Source organism: Fukomys damarensis, unplaced genomic scaffold (assembly GCF_012274545.1).
Source record: "Fukomys damarensis isolate Sample0158 unplaced genomic scaffold, DMR_v1.0_HiC HiC_scaffold_23, whole genome shotgun sequence".
NCBI classification, from domain to species: domain Eukaryota; kingdom Metazoa; phylum Chordata; class Mammalia; order Rodentia; family Bathyergidae; genus Fukomys; species Fukomys damarensis.
The window spans coordinates 48,713,166-48,735,982 of record NW_022900935.1 but is presented as its reverse complement, the minus strand read 5'-3'; the positions used below and the strand labels follow the sequence as shown (position 1 = coordinate 48,735,982).

At 36.3% G+C, this 22,817-nt stretch overlaps 1 protein-coding gene across 3 annotated transcripts in view; it reads right to left on the bottom strand.

Moving 5' to 3' along the window:
- Tlk2 (tousled like kinase 2) overlaps positions 1-22,817 on the bottom strand; it is a 127,085-nt gene that overhangs the window by 31,490 nt on the left and 72,778 nt on the right. For all 3 annotated transcript variants that reach the window (XM_010637499.3, XM_010637497.3, XM_010637498.3), the window contains 6 exons: positions 20,662-20,757; positions 19,253-19,345; positions 12,318-12,428; positions 8,854-8,990; positions 3,281-3,433; positions 341-407 (listed from right to left, as the gene is read on the bottom strand). In XM_010637499.3, coding sequence (XP_010635801.1) covers positions 341-407; positions 3,281-3,433; positions 8,854-8,990; positions 12,318-12,428; positions 19,253-19,345; positions 20,662-20,757 — 657 coding nt within the window. The remainder of the gene's footprint in view (positions 1-340; positions 408-3,280; positions 3,434-8,853; positions 8,991-12,317; positions 12,429-19,252; positions 19,346-20,661; positions 20,758-22,817) is intronic.

The window sequence follows — 22,817 nt, the reverse complement described above, 5'->3', positions numbered from 1 at the left end:
AAAACTGATATGTGATTTAAAATATCACAAAGTACATGGGTCCCCTCATTTGATTACAGATGTAATAGCAAAGGTAGCTATATAAGATTTCTGCAGATACAAATGCAGGGTTGAAGGGAGGGGAATGGGGAAAAAGAATTAAGATATGTACAGGTACAAATTTCCTATGATGAATGTGATTGGTATGTGTGACAAATACATACTAATAAAAAATAATTTTTAAAAAATTTCCATAGCTATGAGAAATTACTATTGTATTTGTTCAAATGACCACATAATTTCTATTTTAAATGGAAACTAGAAATCATTTTTTCCAGGCAGATTTTCTCATTATGCCTACCTTTTTCAGATGGCCTAACCGGAGTTTGAAAATTTCTTCTTGTTCATGGTATTCTGCTAATGTTAACCTGGAAAATAAACACAGAAATTTCAGTAAATTATTTGAAATCACAATATACCTATTTAAGGAGAAATGCTCAAGTATACTATAAACAGCATTTTGTCTCATAGTTAAAATGACTAAAAGTCAGTTTATTTTTGCAATCCTCTGATGGGGGAAAACTTGCAATTCATCAGATGTGATATAAAGAAAAGATTCTAAAGCCAAATGGAAGTCTAATTTGTAAAAAGTGAGAAAAATAAGTGATTATATTTTTACATCATCTATGAAATGCATTCTATCACTTAATCATGAAAACCTATTCAGAGAGGTACAAGCAAACATTACACCTAAAAAAATTTATTAAGGGCAAAACAAGGCAATGGATTTGATCATTCTGAATAACTCTTTAAGACTCTGATAATATAATAACAAAGAAAAAGACAGAGGAAAATTAGGGGCCAGGATTAGGACTCTGTCTGTTACTTAGGCAAGCAATTTTAACCTCTTAACTCATTTCCTGAAAACTATTAAGTGATAATACTTGCCTAACAAAATGTCATGACTATATAATGAGAATGTGAAAAGGATACTGAAAACACTATTTAGATCAATTCTCACAGGTCTGACTTGATGGGTAATCCTTTCATATTCTACCTATGCCAGTGGCATCCTTGTACCTCAAGAAAAAACAAGCAAGAAATTATTACCTTTCTTTTCCATCTCTATTAGTTAACATAGAAGCATGCACACTCACTTCAAAAGTTTCAAATCTCACTATTTAGATTCATTCTAAATAGCAGAAGAAAAAAGTAAACAGTTATCCTACATAGTAAGAAGGGTTCCAAAACAATCTGAAGTCTAACTCAAATAAAACAGAATGAGTAAGCAGTAGCACATCCACTAGGTAGGGTTGTTACACTTACTTCTCACAATTGCAAAAATACATAACTATTACTCCATTTCACACCAGTAAAATTAAATAAAAAAAAAAAGAGAGAGAAATAAAAGATCATAGCTAAGGAATCTCTCTGCCTGAAACGTTTAATTTTGGGAAAGGACAAGGTGACTTACTGCAGAGGCCTGTTTTTGGTTTCTGGTTAAAGGAAAGAGCCAAGTTACAAATACTCTAAAAAGTGGACTGAAGGCCACCCTGCTTGGATTTTACATAGGACTCCAGGTGACAGCTGCTCACTGACATACCACTGGCCTACTCCAAGTTTTTGTTTTATTTATGTTTTCATTACTGTTCTAAAAGAAAACAAAACAAGTATAAAAAAATAAAACCTAAGCCTTATCATTTTTAGACCAATGATTTGTACACTAATTTAAATAATTACTAAGCAATAGTAAGGTAGCGTGCCTTCACAATATAAATAAAACCCATGAAAGAAAGCGATGAGATTGATTTGTTTGGAGAATCTTTCACATTTAGGCCCTTACCTGATGAGCTTTTTATTTAATTAATTAATTGGGGGGGGTACTGGGGCTCGAACTCTGGCCCTTGTGCTTGCGAGGCAGGCAGCAGAACCACTGAGCTAAATCCCTGGCCCCTGATGAGTTTAATGCCTACATTTAGACTCTACTTTTAAAATATTCAGGTTAAGATTAAAAATGTTTCTCAAACTTAGTTCAGTTTTATCGCTAAATGTAAGTTAAATTTATTCATCTGTTTATCTCCCCTAAATAAACTGTGAATTCCTGAAATGGGCTGTACTCTTTAGCTCAGTGGTACCACCACTTGCCTTGCAAGCGCAAGGTCCTGAGTTTGATCCCCACAAAAAAAAAAAAAAAAAAAAAAAGAAGAAGAAAAAAAGAAATAAACATAGAGTCATTAAATGAGTATCAAAGGTTTGTATAAGGTTAGAACTGGTGTTAAGCAATTTTTCTCTATGGAATTAATATGCATTTCTGGGATGTCATGGACCTTTAATAATGGTGTATTATTAGTAGCATACTTGAATTATGGGTTAGTATGTTTTGGGGAACTAATATAAAAACATAAAAAAAGATGAAAGGCATATTTGGCTTATATAAAAAATACCTTTCTTTTGTGTCTGTCTTTATGAAATTCAATTAAAGAAAAAGGGAGAAAGGAATGATGAAGAAAAGCATTTGTGCTCAGGATTTTCTACCTTTCATATATGACAGCTATATAATAACTGCTGACTGGCAGATTAAAAAGATGACTGCACTTCAAGATCCTTAGGTTTCCAGAACAGACAAAAATTCTGGCACAATCAAGATCTTGCCTACTGGGAAATGTAGGTGTGTAGGTGTAGGGGTGTGTGTGTGTGTGTGTGTGCGTGCGTGCGTGCGCGCGCGTGTGTGTGTGGCTTATTCCTGAGTTTATTACTATTACCTAAGTGCTCTTTTGAGCAATAAGGAGCACTCTGCAGTCTGAAACAGTAGTCAGGCAATCCCCATAACATCATTCTAATTTACTATAATCTAGAACTACTTTTAAACAATAATATTAATGACATTTTGTTATGGGTAGCCAAAAATCATGATGTCAAGAAGTGACATGACATCACTTTTCCCTCTCATTCAAAACTCTTATCTTAAATGAATAAATGAATGAATGAATGAGCTGGGTATGGTGGCGCAAATATGTAATCCCAGCACTTGGGAGGCTGAAGCAGGAGGATCACTGAGAGTTCATGGCCATTCTGAACTACATAAGGAAACCCTGTCTCAACAAAAAAACAAAACAAAACAGCAAGGCTAAGAAAGTCAGTTTTACATGGTTTTTAAATGAGTTGAGCAAATCATTAATGACTAAAAAAGTTTAACCTCTAGGGACTTCTGTAATTTAAACTGCTTCCAGTGGCATTCAATAGGACATTTGTATTTTAGGGGATGATGTGGCATCTCAGTTCACATCAATAAAGAACATACGTTTCATTTTCAGCTCCGTTGGTCTTGCTTTTCCGCTGTTTCTGCTCATTGGTTGCTGGAGGGGCCTGACCCATGGCAGGAGGTTTCCGCTTTGCTAACATTTTCCGTTGTCTTTCTATCTCTTCCCTCTGAGAATTTATCCTTTCTTGTTGCCTAGAAATATAAAGATGTGGCACAAAGGAAGAAGGTAAAAAAAAATTTATTACAGTTATGGGACAAACACAAATAACTTTGTCAACTGGATGTTGGATAAACATCAGAAAAAACAAGCCCCCATCAAATCAAATAGAGAAGTGTATTTAACTTTCAAGGTGTAGGAACCAAGTAACTGGTAAGATTTTTCTTAGAATGAGCTTGTTTTGAGCCACTAGTTATGTCTTAAAGCAGAGGAGAAGTGGACAAGGAACATATTAAATTTGTATTATGACTTTACTTTCTGACTGGAAAGGAAGAATTTTCTGATTCCTCTTTAACACCTATGAAAACGACTCTCTGGTATGAGTCCATTAAAAGTAAAAATTTGAGGGCTGAGGATTTAGCTCAGTGGTTCCAGCACCTGCCTTAAAAGCGCAAGGACCCAAGTTCGATCCATGGTACCAAACAAACAAAGAAACAAACACAAAAGAAAAGATTTGAAATGGGGATGGTAGTGCATACCTGTAATCCCAGAACTCTGGGAGGCTGAGACAAGAGGACCAGAAGTTCAAGTCCAGCCAAAGCAACTTAAAAAAACCTTGTCTCAAAATAAGTAATTAAAAAGCAGGGTGGCTGGAATGTAGCTCAGTGTCAAAGTCATGGGTTCAATCCCTAGTACGGGGGTGGAGGGTTGGGAGGATGTAAAGATCTGAGCTGGGCATAATGGTGTTTGCCTATAGTTCCAGCTACTCAGGAGGCTGAGATGGAAGGATCGCTTGAGCCCAAGAATTTGAGTCTAGCTTGAACAATACAGCAAGACACCATCTCAGCAAAACAAAACAAAAACAACAAAAATGAAGATAATGTATTTCATTAAGAAAAAAAGTATAAAATGTTCTAAATATCTCTTTATTTTGTGTTTGGTTCAAAGCCTCCTCAAATTTTATTTAGAAAGACAGTTTGTACAATGCTAAACAAAATAAACAAGATTTTCTTTTTAGGATTTTCACTTATTCTAGTCTAAATGATGCATTATTATCCTCCAAATCAACTCCATTCAATAAAATGGCTGCACATCAGCCTCAGAGGTTTTGTTTTTCTTTTTGAAGGTTTTTTTTGTTTGTTTTTGGTACCAGGAATTGAACTAGGGTCCTTGCGCTTGCAAGGCAGGTGGGTGGCGGAACTGCTGAGCTAAATCCCCGGCCCTTGTTTTTGTTTACAGCACCTTGCTATATAGTCCCAGCTCGCCTCTACTCACATATAGTGCAAAGGTTGGCCTCAAACTTGCTATACACATGCTTCAGTCTCCAAATGCTACGATTATTGGCATTACTACATCTGACTTAACACTTTCTTAAAAAAAAAAAAAAATTCAGAAAGTCAATGAAGTCTCACATGTAGTAATTACTCTTTAATGTGATATTAAGTGAACTAGTATAATACAGTATTTTATAAATCACTGGATATCTAACATCATTGCTACTGGTGTATTTCCCAATAAGATATTTAATTATTCTATAAGAAAATTACAAGTTGAGTATTCCTTAAAAGTTTCAGGTTCTAATTCAGGCGTGGTGGTGCAAGCCTACAATCCATGCAACTTGGGAGGCTGAGGTAAGAAGATTAAATGTTCCAGCCCAGCCTGGGCAACTTGGTAATTTAGCAAGAGCCTGTCTCAAAGGCTGAGGTAAAAAGATTAAATGTTCCAGCCCAGCCTGGGCAACTTGGTGATTTAGCAAGAGCCTGTCTAAAAATTTAAAAAAATTTGAAAGGGCTGGGTATGCAGTTCACAATATGAAGGCCTGGGTTCAATTCCGACAGACAGACAGACAGACAGACAGACAGACACACACACACACACACACACACACGGTATGGATTAGGAACGTGCAATCCATAAAGTCTATGCAAATATTCCCAAATCTGAAAAATTCTGATATCTAAAATATTTCTAATCTCAAACATTTGGGATAAGGGATAGTCAACCTATAGTTTATAAATTGTAAGAAAAACCGCCTTCTGTCAAGGATCCCACCATCAAACAAAGCCTAAGGTTTCTTTCTTTTTTTGGTGGGGGGAGTACCAGGGATCGAACTCAGGACCTTGATATTGTAAGGCAGGGACAGTGCCATGAGCTAAATCCCTGGCCCCTCTTTTTTTTTTTTTTTTTTTTTTTTTTTTTTTTTTTTCTTTTTTCTCCTGAGACAGGGTCTCAGGTCAGGTTGGCCCTGAACTCATGATGATCCTCTTGCCTCAGCCTCCCAAATGATGGGATTATAGGCATGAGCCACCACGTCCAGCTAATACTAAGATTTATGCACTTAGTAAACAAAAATACACTATATCAAAACCTGGAGAGGGTGACACATCTGTAATCCCAGCACTCTGAGAAGCTGAGGCAAGAAGATCACAAGTCTGAGCTCAATTTGAGCAACTGCATGACTTGATAGGATCATCTCAAAATAAAAGATTAGGGTTATAGCTCAGCGTGAAGGCACTGGGTTCAATACCCAGTGCTGTAAAAATAACATTTTTTGTTTTTGTTACCAGGGATTGAACTCAGGTCCTTGCACTTGCAAGGCAGGTGGCGGCATCACTGAGCTAAATCCCTGGCCCATAAATGAGTTTTAAAATATCAACATTTACTGGACATGGTGGCACATACTCGGGAAGCTGAGTCAGGAAGACTATAAATTCAAGGCCAGCCTCAGCAACTTAGCAAGATTCTGTCTCAAAATAAAAAGCCAAAACAAAAAATGGCTGGGAATATAGCTCAGTGGTAGTCAGTGCCCTTGACTTCAACCCCCAGTAAAACAAACACAAACACAAACACACACACGCACACACACACACAAATACTCACGCATACGCATTTGAGACTAACGATTTAACAGACTAAAGTCCTTACATCACCTATTGCAGTTGACAATCAAACTGTGAGCTTCCTTACCCTTTTCTACCATATTTTTTTTTCCCATCTCCTTTTCTGGAACCACTCTTCATATTTGTAAACTGATGAAATCTATTTTTAAAACTCATTCTACCCTCTTCTGTAAGCAATGTAGTTGTCACACCTTTTCCACACTCAGGATATCTTTCTCAGTAGAATGGCAACAGGACAAACAAGGATAATTGTCTACAGTAAAATTTATATTACCATATAAAAAAACAGAAACACTCTAAGCAAGGTTAACCTAAACAGAGTATTACAAGTAAAGAAGCATTTATTTGACAATACAATTGCTTTGGTTTCAAGATGAGCCAGATCACTGATTAGACATCCATTTAACAGTAAAGATATTGGTTCAAAAGCTTTGTTTTCCTGAAAAAAAAAATCTCTTTACTATTAGATATGCCTTTCCCTATGTCGTCCCCACCTAAATATTCATACACATACACATACATGAAATAATTTGCGGCTTCAAAGATTTCCGGGTATGAAGCTGGATGTAGTGGTATACTCTCCTGTAATCCCAGTACTTGGGAAGCCAGGGGATCACAGCAAGTTCAAGGCCAGCCTGAATTACAAAGTGAGATTCTGTTTCAAAAAAAATGAAGAAGAAAAAAAACCCTCCACCCAAAAAAGAAAAACCAGACCACAAAAATCTAATCTCATGTAAATTTTAATTTTTCAAATGTTTTACATTTCTTAGTATATTTTAATTACATTTTTAGTCATTTACCAAAACATTTGTTTGAAAATTCTGACATAGGAGAAAATTTTTTATTTTTTATTTCAGATAAAAATGCATGCTAAGAAGCCAGGTGTGGTGGCATACTTCTGTAATCCCAGCACTCAAGAGTCTGAGGCAGGAGGATTGCTGGAAGTTTGAAGCCAGCCTGGATCACTTAGTGAGTTCAAGGTCAGCCTGAACTACATAGCGATCATTTTATTTCTCTGTTCTGGAATCACAAAATTGGAGGGGGAAAAAAAAACTGCTTTTACCTCAAAATTTCATGGCTTCTCTAGTAAACAAAGGCAATAAAAAAAAAACTTAAAAATTTCTATTCAAATGACTGCTATAAACACAAACATACACACACATAGACATGCATGCATGCACACACAGAAGCACACCACAAAAATCAAAGTGACTCTCTAGGGACCGTATACTGTTTTCTTAAAGGCCCCAGGGACATGCTCTATAAGGTTCTTCTATGGTTTTGTTTTATACCTAATTTAGAGAATTCTTCCCTGAGTTCTTGTCTGTTTTGTTTTTCTGCAGACCGAAGATAAATGTCCAAGTGGCTCCTCATGAAACCTCTGCTTAGGAGCTGGGGGTGTAGCTCCGTAGTAGAGTGCTAACCCAGAACGTGTGAGGCTCTGGTTTGGTCCTCAGCACTCTCTCCCACAGGAAACCACTACCCACTTTAAAAGGTATCAAGTAAAAACCTAGATTTTTCTTCCTTAGCTTCAGCAATTTTGATTCTCTTAAACTTTAATGTAGTTTTTGTTTTTATTTCTTTTGATTATTTGTATCAGGTTTTTAAAGATTTTTACCTTATTTCCTGTTTTACCTGTGGTGATTTAAAAACTACATGAAAAGACTGGTGTAACCACAGTGGAAATCAATATGGAGATATCTCAAAAAACTAGGATTAGAGGACCCATATGACCCAGCTATTTCCCTGCTGGGTATCTTCCCAAAAGAATTTAAAAAATATGTGATATTCACACCGATATATGTGCATCATGTTCATAGCGGCACAGTTTGTAATAGCTAAAACTTAGAAGCAGCCCAACTGTCCATCAGCTAGAGACTGGATAAATAAGATGTGTTTTTTTGGGTTTTTTTGGGGGGTGTACTAGGGATCAAACTCAGGTCCTTGTGCTTGTGAGGCAGGCGGCGGAACCATTGAGCTAAATCTCCAGCCCGAAGATGTGGTTTTTAAAAATAAAATAGAGTACTACTCAGCCATAAAGAATGAGAAACTAGAGACATTTATAGCTAAGTGGATGCACACTGAGGTCATACTCTTAAGTGAAATAAACACGACAAACGTGTAAATACTGAATAGTTTCTCTGATGTGAGAAACTAAAAGTGTAAATAAGGATCAAAATGTGCAATAATGAGAAATAGGAAGAAAAGGTCTAAAGGGGAAGGGGAACTGGGAGGGATAGGGTAAAGGAAAGAAGGGAAAGGAATAAATATGAGAAAAGGAAAAAATGGAAACAAAGTCTTTGTGAATAGGAAAGAGTGGAGGGTTTGAAGGGAGGGCAGGGGAATGGGGAGAAAATAAGAACCAAGATCTGTCATGTAAAGGTACAAATTCTCAATGATGAATGTCAATGTATTATATACCTAAAATTAATAATAAACTCAATTTAAAAAAAAATGAAATGACTATCACTACTGCAATTTATTAATTACTATAATTACAGAAAACTTAAAAAAATCCAAATTTTTCAATTCTTCATTTAATTGGGCTCACTTACTTGATAAGATTCTGGAAAGCATAACCATCTGTCCACTGTTCAGTAAAGGAGGCCCCATGTCGGACAGTAGTAAAGTGGCCCAATCTCAAGCGGTCTTGCATGCTCTTATCTCTACATGCCATCTTCTCTTGTTTTGACTTAAGGGGAAAGGAAAAAAAAAAAAAGAATTCAATATCAGTTACCATAGACAAAGACACTTTTTTTTTTTGGCACCAGGGATTGAACTTGGGTCCTTGCACTTCCGAGGCAGGCAGTGGAACCACTGAGCTAAATCCCCAGCCCTGACAAAGACACTTTTTGAAACTCAGATTATAAGAGCATAAAGGAAAATACTTTGGAAAAGCCACACTCAGAACAGTCAGAAGTGACTCCTTTGATGACATACTATTGTTAAACAAAGTGGACATGACAAGATAGTGAAGAACTGCAATTTGTTTATTTTTTGTTTGATTTTGGAGTCAGGGTCTTACTACATAGCTCAGGCTAGCCTCAAACTTGGGGCAATTCTCCTGCCTCAGCTTCCTAAGTGCTGGGGTTAACAGGCATGTGCCACCATATGTGGTCCTGCAATCTCTCTCTTGGTAAACATTCAGCATTTCATATGTGGACCATAATAACCCCTAACTCGGAAGCTGTTTTCCTATTTTCTATTTCTTTTCCACCCAGCCTATTCTACAGAACGGCTACCAATTCATCTCAAAATATCACTTGGCACATGTTCAGTCTAAGTTCTTACTCAGGACATCTTACGCATTCCAGATTCATTCATATCACGTGTATTTACTTGAAATCAATTATATGACCGGAATTATAAGAGAAAGGGGGGAGTTGCTGGTGTTTATCACCTAGAGGGTGAATATACTGATTTATAATTATAATTAAATTTGTGATAAAGAACTTGAGGAAAAAAACTAAGTACTGCGAGAGATCATACTTTGATATTACTTACCTGAGATAGTCTATGTACTTTTTTGTTTGTTTTGAGACAGGGTCTCACTATGTAGTTGAGACTGACCTGGAACTCACTATGTAGCTCAGGCTGGTCTCTAACTCACAGTGATCCTCCTGCCTCAGCCTCCTGAGTGCTGGGATTACAGGTGTGCGCCACCACGCCTGGTTAGTCTATATACTTTTAACTGGCAGGCAATTTGTATCTACAGTTTTTCTTACGTAGAACACATTTTTCTACTTTCTTCTAGCCTAAGTCCTCAGTTAAGTCCTGTGCCCTTCATTTCCTTTAGTGAATTTCTTAAGTACACTGATTATTTCAATAGGTTTCTTGGTGCATATGAATGTATCTTATCCCCCACCCTCACTCTCTAAAGACTGTTAGCATTCTGAGGATAAGAACAGTGTTTCATGTTTCTTAGATACACATATGTTGCTCTTATGTATGAGAATTCCTTTTCATTGCTGGGTGGTTTTCCACGGTGTGAACAAACCACAATTTAAAAGAAAGAAAGAAACAAACAAAACACAATTTGTTTATATATTCACCCAGTGCCAGACACCTGTGTTATATATATCCACATTTTGGCTACTCTGAAAACTGAATATTCTTGTGAAAGTCTTGTCAACATTTACTTTCATTTCACTTGGGTAAATACCAGGAACAGATCCTATGCTGGGCCTTGTGTTAAATATCTATTTACCTTAATAAGAAATTGCCCAAAAGTTTTCTAAAATGGATGTAATGTTTTACATTCCCATTAGCACAAGAAGCTGGGCTACCAACCACCACATCTGATGTTCTTGATGTTCTTGAGTCTGGCTGATGCCTAATAATTTTGAGAAATCTTTTTGTATGCTGGCCATATCTTTATGTATCTTTTATAAACTGTCATTCAAGATTTCTGTTCATTTTTAATGTTTTTTAATTATTAAATTACATGCATTGGAACATAAATTCTCTGGAAGGTGAATCTGCAAGTATTTCCTCCCAAGTTGTGGTAACATTTTTCATTATGTTTCCTTATATTCCAGAATGGTATATCAGATATTAAACAAATATTCTGTATTTAGAAAACTGATTTTGGATATAAATCTAAATATAATTATGTCCTACTCCTAACAAAAAGGAAATTCTAATTTTCTATAAGAATTAAAGAGACAGCACTGGTTTTTTTGTACTATATGTTGTTCAGTTTGGTACAATTGGTTGAATCTATGTTGATTTCAGAAAGTATCCCAAACTCTAAACAAAGATTCTGAATAAGTATATGCTAGTATTATTTAGCCTTATTTTTCATTCTCATAAAAATGGGAAAGAAGTGGTTTCCTTCCTATAAAAATGATGAAGAATAAAGCAAATGTCTTCCTAATGTCTCCAACGACAGTAAAACAATCCATTTCACTTTCAATGAAAGATGAGTGCTTTTTATCTCTTTTAATAGCACTCCAAAGATTTCAAGGAAAGTAGATATCTTTGTGTCTCAGACTTCTAGCTCATAAACTTAAAATAGTGTCTTTAGGAAGCATTGCTTTTTAAAAAACTTTCAAGCCAGGTGTAGTAGCGCACACCCATAATCCCAGCACTCGGGAGGCTGAGACAGGAGGATCGCTGTGAGTTCGAGACCAGCCTGGGCTACATAGTGAGTTCCAGGTCAGCTCCAACTACATAGTGAGACCCTGTCTAAAAAAAAAAAAAAACTAAAAAACTTCCAAGAAATAGTAACTAATAACCATCAAAGCCAATCTACAACTCATCAGTTACTCTAATAAAAGAGACACCAGGTTGGGGGTTGGGTGTGGTAGTAGTGCATGCCCATAATCTCAGCACTTTGGGAAGCTGAAGCAGGAGGATTACATGTTGGAGTCCATCTGTGCAACTTAGTGAGATTCCATCTAAAAAAAAAGTCTGGGAACTCAGTACAAAGGTAGTAGATTCAGTCCCCAGCACTGTAAAATAAACAAACAAACAAAGGAGACATCAACAGACAATATGTGAGCCAGGTATGGCAGCACATGTCCATAATCCTAGCACTCACGAGGCTGAGGCAAGAGGATCACTGAGAGTTCAAGGCAGCCTGGGCTACATCCAGCCTGGGCTACATAGTAACTTCCAGACCAATCTGAACTACATATGAATTTAAGAGAGCAACATCTTAGGCTGGGGATGTGGCTTGGTGATTCCTTGACTAGCATGCATAAGGTCCAAAGTTTGATCCCCCACACAATGAAGAGAGAGTGGTTGGGCACAGGGGCAACAGACCAATAAAATGAAGTAGGATAAACTGTCAGCATCACACTCAAAGCAACAAACAGTCAGAAAACATGTCCCACATCGTCACTCTGGAGGTTTGGTTTAGTGTACATGCAAAGAAAAAATTCTAATTGTCACATCACAAGAGGTGGTTTCCTAAAGAGCCTTACCTTTTAATGTTCTCATTTCAGGTAAGAAGGAGCCACACAATGAAACACATTAAGTACCTCAGGATGTGGAGTTCAGGCCATTATTCACTAACCTTTTCTATAAGGAGTTTCTTGCTCATTGTGACACACCTATTTAATCGTTCTTTGTATTTCTCTAGCATCTTTTGCTGTTCGTCAATTTGCCGTCTTAAATCACAGTTGGCCTTCAATGGAAAAATATTTTTTTAATTAGTACCAAGGAAGCTAGATTAATAGAAAGGAGTTCCTAAGGAAAAAGAAAAATAATTTTAACCTGTCATTAAATCAAAAGCAAAATTTAGTTCAATTCGATGAGAAACTGTATCTTTCTTTATAAAAAGTAAACGATTCATCCCTTTTTCTCTTAATATTATTATTTAGTTATCAATAAGTAATTGTGACCAGAAGGCATGTTTTTCTACTGATTATATAGTTAATTTAGCTTGTTCAGAAGCCTACTGGATGGGCTCAATACTTAAGGTCAAAGTTGGCTTGCAACTCTGAATTAATTTAACCAAAAGATGTCTACTCTTTTGGCAAATAGTGTTACTTTATAATAACTTCCTCAAATTATAAAAAAAAAATCTCTTATTTCCAAATCAAATGATATCCTTTCTAAAACACACAAACAGAGCTGGACATGGTGGTGCACACTTGTAATCCCAGCCCTTGAGAGGCTGAGGTAGGATTGCTGTGAGTTTGAGGCCAGCCTGGGCTACACAGTGAGTTCAAAGCCAGCCTGGAATAGTGACTCTCTCAAAAAGAAAAGAAAAAAAACCAAAACAAAACAAAACAAAAAAAAAAACAAGAATAAAAAAAGGGCACAAATACAAGATATTACGGTACACTCAATTTTTGAGACTTTTTAGCTTTATTTTTAAAGTAACTTGTGTAAAACAGGAAATGCCCAAATGTTTTTACTTTTCAAATAAATAAGCATAACTCTAACAGTTTTACTGGGTTTCTTATGGACATTATGAAAGGCTAAGTATTAACTATATTTAGACAATTGTGACTATCTATTCATACTTAAGAATCTGTAAGCCAAAAAATAATCTAGTGTTTAAGTGAAATCCAATCTACTTTTGGAAAGTGAATGTTCCTATAAAATCTGTTATCAAATGTACAGAATTAACCTCTGACAGTTTTAGGAATTCTAAATATTTGTGATTTCTAAAATGACTTCTAGGAGTTAATATTTGAAGTACAAGCTTACAAAGAAAGAAATAGGAAAGAAAAGGAAGAAGAGAAGACAGGAGGGAAGGAGGGGAGGAGGGGAGGAGGGGAGGAGGGGAAGAGGGAAGAGAGGGAGGGGAGGAAAGGGGAGGGAAGGGAAGGAAAGGGAAGGGAAAGAAAGGTGAGGGAATGGGAGGGGAGGGAGAGCAGGAGCTGCCTAGTAGACCCTAATACAGCCATATCCAGTATTTCCATGAAATGGAAAATCTCCAACGGATGATTCCTGCCTGCCTGAAAGGAGATATAAAAACTTATGGTCTTTCCCTCTTTGTCTATCCTCCAGATCAGAAACACAAGTTCTAATCAACTTGAAAAACTAGCAGCTACCCTTCCATGTCTTCTTTCTTCACGTATCTGTCCCTTTAGAATTGCTCTGTACCCAGCCTCAGTCCACAACAGAGGTGTGGCTCAGGACAGAGCAGGTCTTAGTATGCTGTGCTCAACCCTGGGAGGGAGGGAGAGGGAGAGAATATGAATATGCACTAGAAGAGGCAGTGGAGAGGGGAGCATGCTACTGCTAGAGCAGATGGATTTTAAATCCAAGAAGCAGTATCACGTTATGATTTAAGTTTTTCCATCTTTTCCATCTTTTGTTATTCCTTATTTCCTTCCTGGTGCCAGGGATGGCACCCAGGGCGGCCTCAGGCAGGTTAGGCAAGCACTCTGCCACAGAGTCAGCTCTACCATCTCTACAATGTTAACAGAGGTTAGGAAGGAGAAAAATAAGCCTATAAACCTTGTTCAGCCCAACAAAGTTACTCTGGACAGAATCCTAGCAGATACTGGAATTGGCTAGGTATTTTTGACCTTCACAAGCTATCTCATTATAAATCCTAGATAGCAATTCAACCATCACCCAAATCAACGAAAATCAATAAGAGCAACTCTATGCAAGTAAATGTGCAAACAATGGAGATGCAGGACAAGTACCAGTCTATACACTGCTCACCTCAAAACTGAAAGAAAACAAAATAGCAAATAAACACTGGCCTAAGGAATATTTTCTAAATAAAGAAAGGGAACATCAGCAATAATGACTGTCATATTCCACAAAAATGCAAAGACTCATTTATGAAATAGAAGCCAAGAACCATACAAAATACACAGAACAGAATAAGAAAGTGTATAATCTCCAAAGAAGGGTGATGAGCTGAAAAGAAAAAAAAAGCCAATCCCAAAAAGTTGCATCTGCACGATTCCATTCATATGGCCTTCTTGAAATGGTAACAGAAATGGAGACTAGATTATTGGCTGTCAAAGATTACGGAGGAAGTGGGGGTAAGAGGAAGTGGGTGTAGCTATAAAAGAATAACACGAAGGACCACGACTTATGAAAATGTTCTGTATCTTGATTGTGCCAATGTATAGTATATGTCACGGTGGTGATAGTGCACTCAAATTTTGCACGATGTAATCATTAAGAGAAACTGGTTAAAGTTTACAGGGGTTCTCTCTGAAATGTGAAAACAACATTTATACTCATTCCCACAGTTTTGCATAAAATATAACACTCCACCTATTTTTTTTTTTTTATTGAGGTTATTGGTACATTTAGGGATACAGTACAGTTACATTCATTGTTGGGATCATGTACCTTTACATGGCAAGTCTTGATTCTCATTTTTTTATCCTTACCTCTGCCCTCCCTTCACCCCCTCCTCCCCTCCCCATCTACAAACACTTTATTTTCATCTTTTCATTCTCTCACATTTTTTTCTTTTCCCTTTTTGTTCTTCCCCTACGTATCACACCTTCCCTACACCTTTAGCTCCTTTCCTCCCATTTCTAAATGTCAGTAATCTTATTAGAATCTTATGCATTGTTGCAGAATATTCACACCAGGGAAACTATTTGGTATTTACACATGTGGGACTTATTTATTTCACTTAGGAGTATATCTTCAATATGTATCCATTTTCCTATGAATGAATCTGTTCTCTCGCTCTTTATGGCTGAGTAATATTCCATTTTATAGAAAAACCACAACTTCTTTATCCAGTTTCCAACGGATGGGCAAATAGGTTGTTTCCAAGATTTAGCTATTACAAACTGTGCCGCTATAAACATGGGTGCACATACTTCTCTGTGATATGATTCTTTTAGTTCTCTTGGAAAGATACCCAACAGAGGGATGGCTGGGTCAAATGGAACCTCCAGTCCAAGCTCTTTGAGGTATCTCCATATTGATTTCCATAGTGGTTGCACTAGTCTGCACTCCCACCAACAATGGAGGAGGGTTCCTTTCTCCCCACAACCCCGCCAACATTTGTTATTGTGTGATTTCTTGATAGCAGCCATTCTTTGTGGGGTGAGGTGGAATCTCAGTGTTGTTTTCATCTGCATCTCTCGAATGACCAGTGATGTGGAACATTTTTTCATATATTTTCTTGCTGCTTTCACTTCTTTGTATGAGAAATGTCTGTTCATTTCGGATGCCCATTTTTGGATCGGGTCTTTATATTTGGGGGGACTGATTGTTTTGAGTTCTTTATATATCCTTGATAATAGTCCTTTGTCTGAGGTACAGCTGGTAAAAATTTTTTCCCACATTGTAGATTGTCTCTTAGTTCTGCTAATGGTTTCTTTTGAAGTACAGAAGCTTTTTAGTAAGATGAGATCCCAGTTGTTGATTCTTTCTGCTAGTTCCCGTGCTACTGAGGATTTGTTCATAAAGTCTTTTCCTATACCAATGTCTTCCAGAGTTCTGCCTAACTTACTTTCCAGCAAGTTTAATGTTTCTGTTTTAATATTTAGATCTTTAATCCATTTGGATTTTAATTTAGTGCATGGCGAAAGATAAGGGTCTAATTTTAATCTGTGACAGGTTGATATCCAGTTTTTCCAACACCATTTATTAAAGAGGCTATCTTTCCTCCACTGAGGATGGTGAGCTCCTTTGTCGAAGATGAGGTAGCTGAGTACATCTGCATTTGTTTTTGTGTCTTCCAGTCTGTTCCATTGATCCTCAGGCCTATTTCTTTGCCAGTACCATGCTGATTTTATCACAGTGGCTTTGTAGTATAGTTTCAAATTGGGAATTGTTACACCTGGTGCCATGTGACTGTTGCCTATAATGGCTTTTGCTATTCTAGGTCTCTTGTGGTTCCAAATGAATTTTTGGATTCTTTTTTCTAGTTCTGTGAAATATAGTGTTGGAATTTCAATTGGCATTGCATTGAATGTATATAGCAGTTTCGGTAGTATGGCCATTTTCACTATGTTGATTCTTCCTACCCAGGAGCAGGGGATATCTTTCCATTTTTTTATATCCTCTTCGATTTCTTTTTTCAGAGTGCTGTAGTTTTCAGTGTAGAGATCTTTTGTTTCTTTTGTTAGATTGATTCCTAGATACTTCATTTTTTTGGATGCTATTGTAAAAGGAATTTTTTCCCTTATTTCTCTTTCTGTCTGTCTGTTATTTGTGTATAGAAAGGCTATTGATTTTTGGGTATTCACCTTGTATCCAGATACTTTACTGAATCTGTCAATTAAGTCTAGAAGTTTTTTGGTGGAGTTTTTTGGATCTTCAATGTAGAGTATCATATCATCAGCAAATAATGATAGTTTAACTTCTTCCTTTCCTATCTTTATTGCTTTAATTTCTTTCTCTTGTCTAATTGCTGTGGCTAATGTTTCCAGAACTATATTGAAGAGAAGTGGCGATAGTGGGCATCCTTGTCTTGTTCCTGATTTTAACATGAAGGTTTTCAGTTTTTGGCCATTCAATATGATGTTGGCTGATGGTTTTTCATAAATAGCCTTTATTAAATTGAGGTATAGACCATCTATTCCAATTTTTTGCAGGGTTTTTATCATGAATGGGTGTTGAATTTTATCAAATGCTTTTTCTGCATCTATTGAGAGGATCATATGGTTTTTGTCCTTGACTTTGTTAATATAATGTATTACATTCACTGACTTTCGTATGTTGAACCACCCTTGCATCTCTGGAATAAATCCGACTTGGTCATGATGGATGATCTTCTTAATAATCCTCTGTATTCTGTTTGCTAGTATCTTATTAAGGATTTTTGCATCTATATTCATTAAGGAGATTGGTCTGTAGTTCTCCTTTTTGGTTGTATCTTTCTCTGGTTTGGGAATCAGAGTGATACTTGCTTCCAGGAATGAATTTGGAAGTATAGCTTCTCTTTCAATTTCATTGAAAAGTTTGAAGAGTAATGGTAGTAGTTCTTCTCTAAATGTCTTGTAAAATTCAGCAGTGAATCCATCAGGGCCTGGGCTTTTCTTTGTTGGTAAGTTTTTAATTACATTTTCAATTTCACTGATTGTGATTGGGGTGTTTAAAATGTTTTTATCTTCTTCGTTCAACTTTGGTAATTCATAAGTATCTAGAAATCTGTCCATTTCTTCTGTGTTTTCCATTTTATTAGAGTACAGGTTCTCAAAGTAGGTGTTCATGATCCTCTGGATTTCTTTCGGATCTGTTGTGACTTCGCCTTTTTCATTCCTAATTGCATGGATCTGAGCCTTTTCTTTCCTTTTTTTGATAAGATTAGCTAAGGGTTTGTCAATTTTATTTATTCTTTCAAAAAACCAGCTCTTTGTTTCATTTATTTTTTGTATCGTTTTCTTAATTTCAATTGCATTGATTTCTGCTCGGATCTTTATAATTTCCTCTCTTGTTCGAGCTTTGGGTTTTTCTTGCTCTTGTTTTTCTAGGAGTCTAAGTTTCATCGTTAAGTTGTTTATTTGAGCCCGCTCTGTTTTCCTAGTGTGGGCATTCAATGTTATGAATTTTCCACGTAGAACTGCTTTCATTGTGTCCCAAAGATTCCTGTATGTTGTATTGGCATTCTCATTTATTTGTAAAAACTGTCTAATTTCTTCTTTAATTTCCTCTGTAATCCATTGATTGTTTAGGAGAGTGTTGTTCAGTTTCCATGTGCTTGTGAAGTTTCTATAGTTTCTTGTGCTATTGATGTCTAGTTTGATTGCACTATGATCTGATAATAAACAGGGGATGACTTCAATTTTTTTGCATTTATTTAGACCTGTTTTGTGAGCCAGTATGTGGTCTATTTTGGAGAATGATCCATGTGCAGCCGAAAAGAATGTATATTCTGGTTTTTGGGGGTGGAATACTCTATAAACATCTATTAAGTCCATGTGTTCCAAAGCTTGGTTCAGTTCTATTATTTCATTGTTGATTTTCTGCCTAGTAGATCTGTCAATTTGTGATAGTGGGGTATTTAAATCCCCCACTACAATTGTATTAGTGCTTATTTGGTTTTTCATGTTACTTAATATTTGTTTTATATAGTTGGGGGCATTTGTATTTGGTGCATATATGTTTATGATTGTCAGCTCTTCCTCTTGAATTGTTCCCTTTACAAGGATGTAGTGTCCTTCTTTGTCTCTCTTAATGAGTTTTGGTTTGAAATTTACTTTATCTGAGAATAAGATTGCTACCCCTGCTTTTTTCTGGACTCCTGACGCATGGAGAATTGTTTTCCATCCTTTCACTTTCAGTCTATGGACTTCCTTTTGCACTACACTCCACCTATTTCTCTAGTATAAATTCAAATACTAATATACTACAACATAAGATTTTCATTCTAAGAATAGTGTTTAGAACATAGGAATGATTTTGGCTCCTATTCCTATTTCTTCAGATTAAAGGAAAATATCAAAGTGTTTATTGTTTAACTTTGTTGTCTGGCTGAAGTAATTATTTCTATGATATGCATGTAATACAAACATACATAACAACTGATGCTTATTATAAAATCTCTTACATTTTAATACTTACTCTTAATAAATCATCTATTCTTCCTTCCTTCTTTTCTAAGTCAGAATTCTTACTGTTTTCTAGTGCAGATATTTTTTCTATTGTGAGGTCAGACTACAGAGACAAAGACAAAACAAATTTAAGATTAGTGTCAAATTATTACATGTCATCACATTTTGATTACACTGCATCCGCACTTCACAACCACGTTCTGAAATCAGATATACAAATTCTCAAACTACTGTGCATTGAACAACACAGAAACACAGTACTCCAGAAGTAAAACTAATTTTGAATAGAAAAGGAATCAAGAGGAGACAGAGCCCAAATCGCTAAGGAACAAAAATGCCATCTAGTGGAAAGAAGGAGCAATCAGAAGTGGATGAATGTTTTCTGAGGGCTCAACTGTCTATTTGACTGTCCAAGTGCTGAGTATGCAGATAAAATTAAAATCTGCTCCAAAGAGTTGTCCAGCTCAAGACTTAAATTCTACACTGCCAAGCATCCTGTCCTGAAAGCAACACAGACGGTGCCAAAAAAGAATGCAATAACACCCAATATACTATTAGTTAATTCAATGCTACAAATGCAGGATATATTTATTTTCCTTCTCAATTATAAGTTTTATTTTATTTTATTTTTTGGTACCAGGGATCGAACTCAGGACCTTGCGCTTGCAAGGCAGGCAGCAGAACCACTGAGCTAAATTCCTGGCCCTCAATTACAAATTTTAAATGTTCACAACATTCCCTAAATTAAAAAGCTGCTTAAGAGTGCTTATTTTAAGAAGGAATTTATGTTGATGTAGTACATCTCAAAGAAGTTTCGATAGGGCTTAAAAAGTAAGCAAGCAGATATAAGGAATAAATAAAGGGAATTAATATTTATTGAAAGCCTACTCTAAAGCACCATTCTGATAAAGATTTTGTAAACACTATGTGAGATAATTAGAAGCAACCACTTTTATTTTTTAACAGATAACTGCTACTAAAACAAACTGAACCCTAGGAAGATGAAAGTGTTAAGTAGAAGAGTCCAAATTAGAACCTAGGTCCAGAAGCCCAGTATAATCATTTCTGCTACAATATATCCAAACGGTAAAGACAGGACTCAAACATTAAAAATAACTTCCAAAGGACTTTAAGTATTCTTTTTTTTTAGACAAGGTCTCACTATGTAGTTGAGACTGACCTGGAACTCACTATGTAGCCCAGGCTGGTCTCAAACTCACAGCGATCCTCCTGCCTCAGCCTCCCGAGAGCTGGGATTACAGGTGTGCACCACCACGCCCGGCTTTAAATATTCTTAATACAAGTTCTAAATACATGTAACTGATAAAGTATGGTACAAGAAATGAAGAGAAGACTTTTTCTACAGTGCGATTTCTTCCCAAGCAGATCTTCTCCACTGTTCATCAATTCCCGACCTACCTGCGTCTGTCTGTGCTGGATGGAGATCTGCTTTTGGGAGCTGCAGGAATGCTCTGTGTTGCCAGATCCCGTAGAAGAGGGACTGTTTTGTTGAGCCTATAAAAAAGGTCAAAGCCAATCACAGAAAGGTTCTGCATCTTTTCCACAAACATTTATATGAATGCAATAATTACCTCTGTATAAAACAAATCCTTTTTGATGAAAATCAGAAATTAGGGTCCTATGGCCAAGATATAAATAAAACAAGTCAAATATGAAACACAAGGACTAGAGTGGCTTAGACCATATTCCTGTCAGTAAGTTTTAAAGTATCAAATGCTTAAAAATAAAAATTTAAATATATAAATTAGAAAAAATAGGTATAATTTCTATAATAGCTTGCTTTTTTCAGTATGACTTTGTCAGAAAAGGCAAGTGAAACACCCAAGGCACAGAGATACATGAAGAGTTCAGGTAGAAAGAACTGTAAAGTACTACTCAAAACACACAAGCATTACCTAGAAAATACAAAATTGTCTAAAATTCCAGGTTGATCTCCAATATTGTTTTTTGTTTTGTTTTGTTTTGCTTTGTTCCCCAGTGCTGGAAACTGAGCCCAAGGAATGCTGAGCAACATCCTCAGGCTTTCAATTTTATTAGCACATATTTACAGTACCTAATATTTATATTCCTTAAGAGGAGTGGCTATGTGTACATAACACATCTTAATTCCTTTTTCATCTCCTTTCCCTTCCCTCTTCCTCCCACCACCACTTGATCCCCTTCCCATGTGAAAAAGAACTATCTCCCTACTTTCTATTACCTATCTTTTAATTTGTTCTTTATTTATAATTTATTTCTTTTTTGGTACCAGGGATCAAACTCAGGACCTTGTGCTTGCCAGGCAGGTGCAGCACCACTGAGCCACATCCCCTCCTGCCCTATAATTTCTCATATCAGAGAAACCATGTGATGTTTAAGTTTGTGTGACTGATTTTTATCACTTAAAATAATGATCTTATGATGTATCCATTTTCCTACAAATGACTAAAGCTAATCCTTTATGGAAGAGTAGTACTCTACTGTATGTAAAGACCACATCTTCTTTATCTATTATTCATCTGTTGATGAATATATAAGCTACTTTCAAGATTTACCCAGTATATAAAAAATTTTTTTAATTAAAAAAATAAATAAACTGGGCGTGGCGGTGCACGCCTGTAATACCAGCACTTGGGAGGCTGAGGCAGGAGGATCGCTGTGAGTTCGAGCCCAGCCTGGGCTACATAGTGAGTTCCAGGTCAGTCTCAACTACATAGTGAGACCCTTTCTCAAAAAAACCAAAAATAAAATAAAATAAAATAATGTTATTTCTTTTTAAATATATTAAAAAGGAAAAAAAATATTTATCCAGTATAAATATTCTCCGTACTTTATTTCTTCTTTTTTTTTTTTTTCCCAGGCTAGCCTTGAATTCACTATGTCGCCCAAGCTATCCTTGAATTTGCAGTGATTCTCCTGCTTCAGCCTCTCAAGTGCGGGGGGAATGCAGATGTGAGCCACTATGTCTGGCCTGGCTCCATCCTTTTAAAATTTTCATTTTGAGACAGGATTATGCTAAATTGCCCAGGCTGGCCTCAAATTTGCAATCCTCCCATTAGCCACCTGACTAGCTGGGATTACAAGCATATACTACCACACCTGGCTTACAGTATTTTTATGATTTTTTAAAACTTTTATTTATTTTGGCACTAGGGATCAAACCCAGAACTTTGTACATTTTAACTTAACTGGGATAAACTCCCAGCCTTAAAGGATATTTTAATTTATGTGGTTTAGGTTTACTATAACTCATCCATTCAGGAAAATTCTTAGTAGACCTTTAAAAAAAAAAAACAAGACACAATTTTACCTATTATAATATGACTCATCACATACATAACTATGGAGTGCTAGATATTTTGAGGATTATGGGATAATGGAAATACAGTTCTACTATCTCATTAGAAAATATAGTTTACAAAAAATATATATATAGTTTACATATATGTAAATTTTAGAGGTTTGGGATAGAGCTCAGGGGCAGGATGCACACTTAGCACACACAAGGCCCTGGGCTCAATCCTCAGCACTGCAACAACAACAACAACAACAACAACAAAAAAACAAAAAAACAA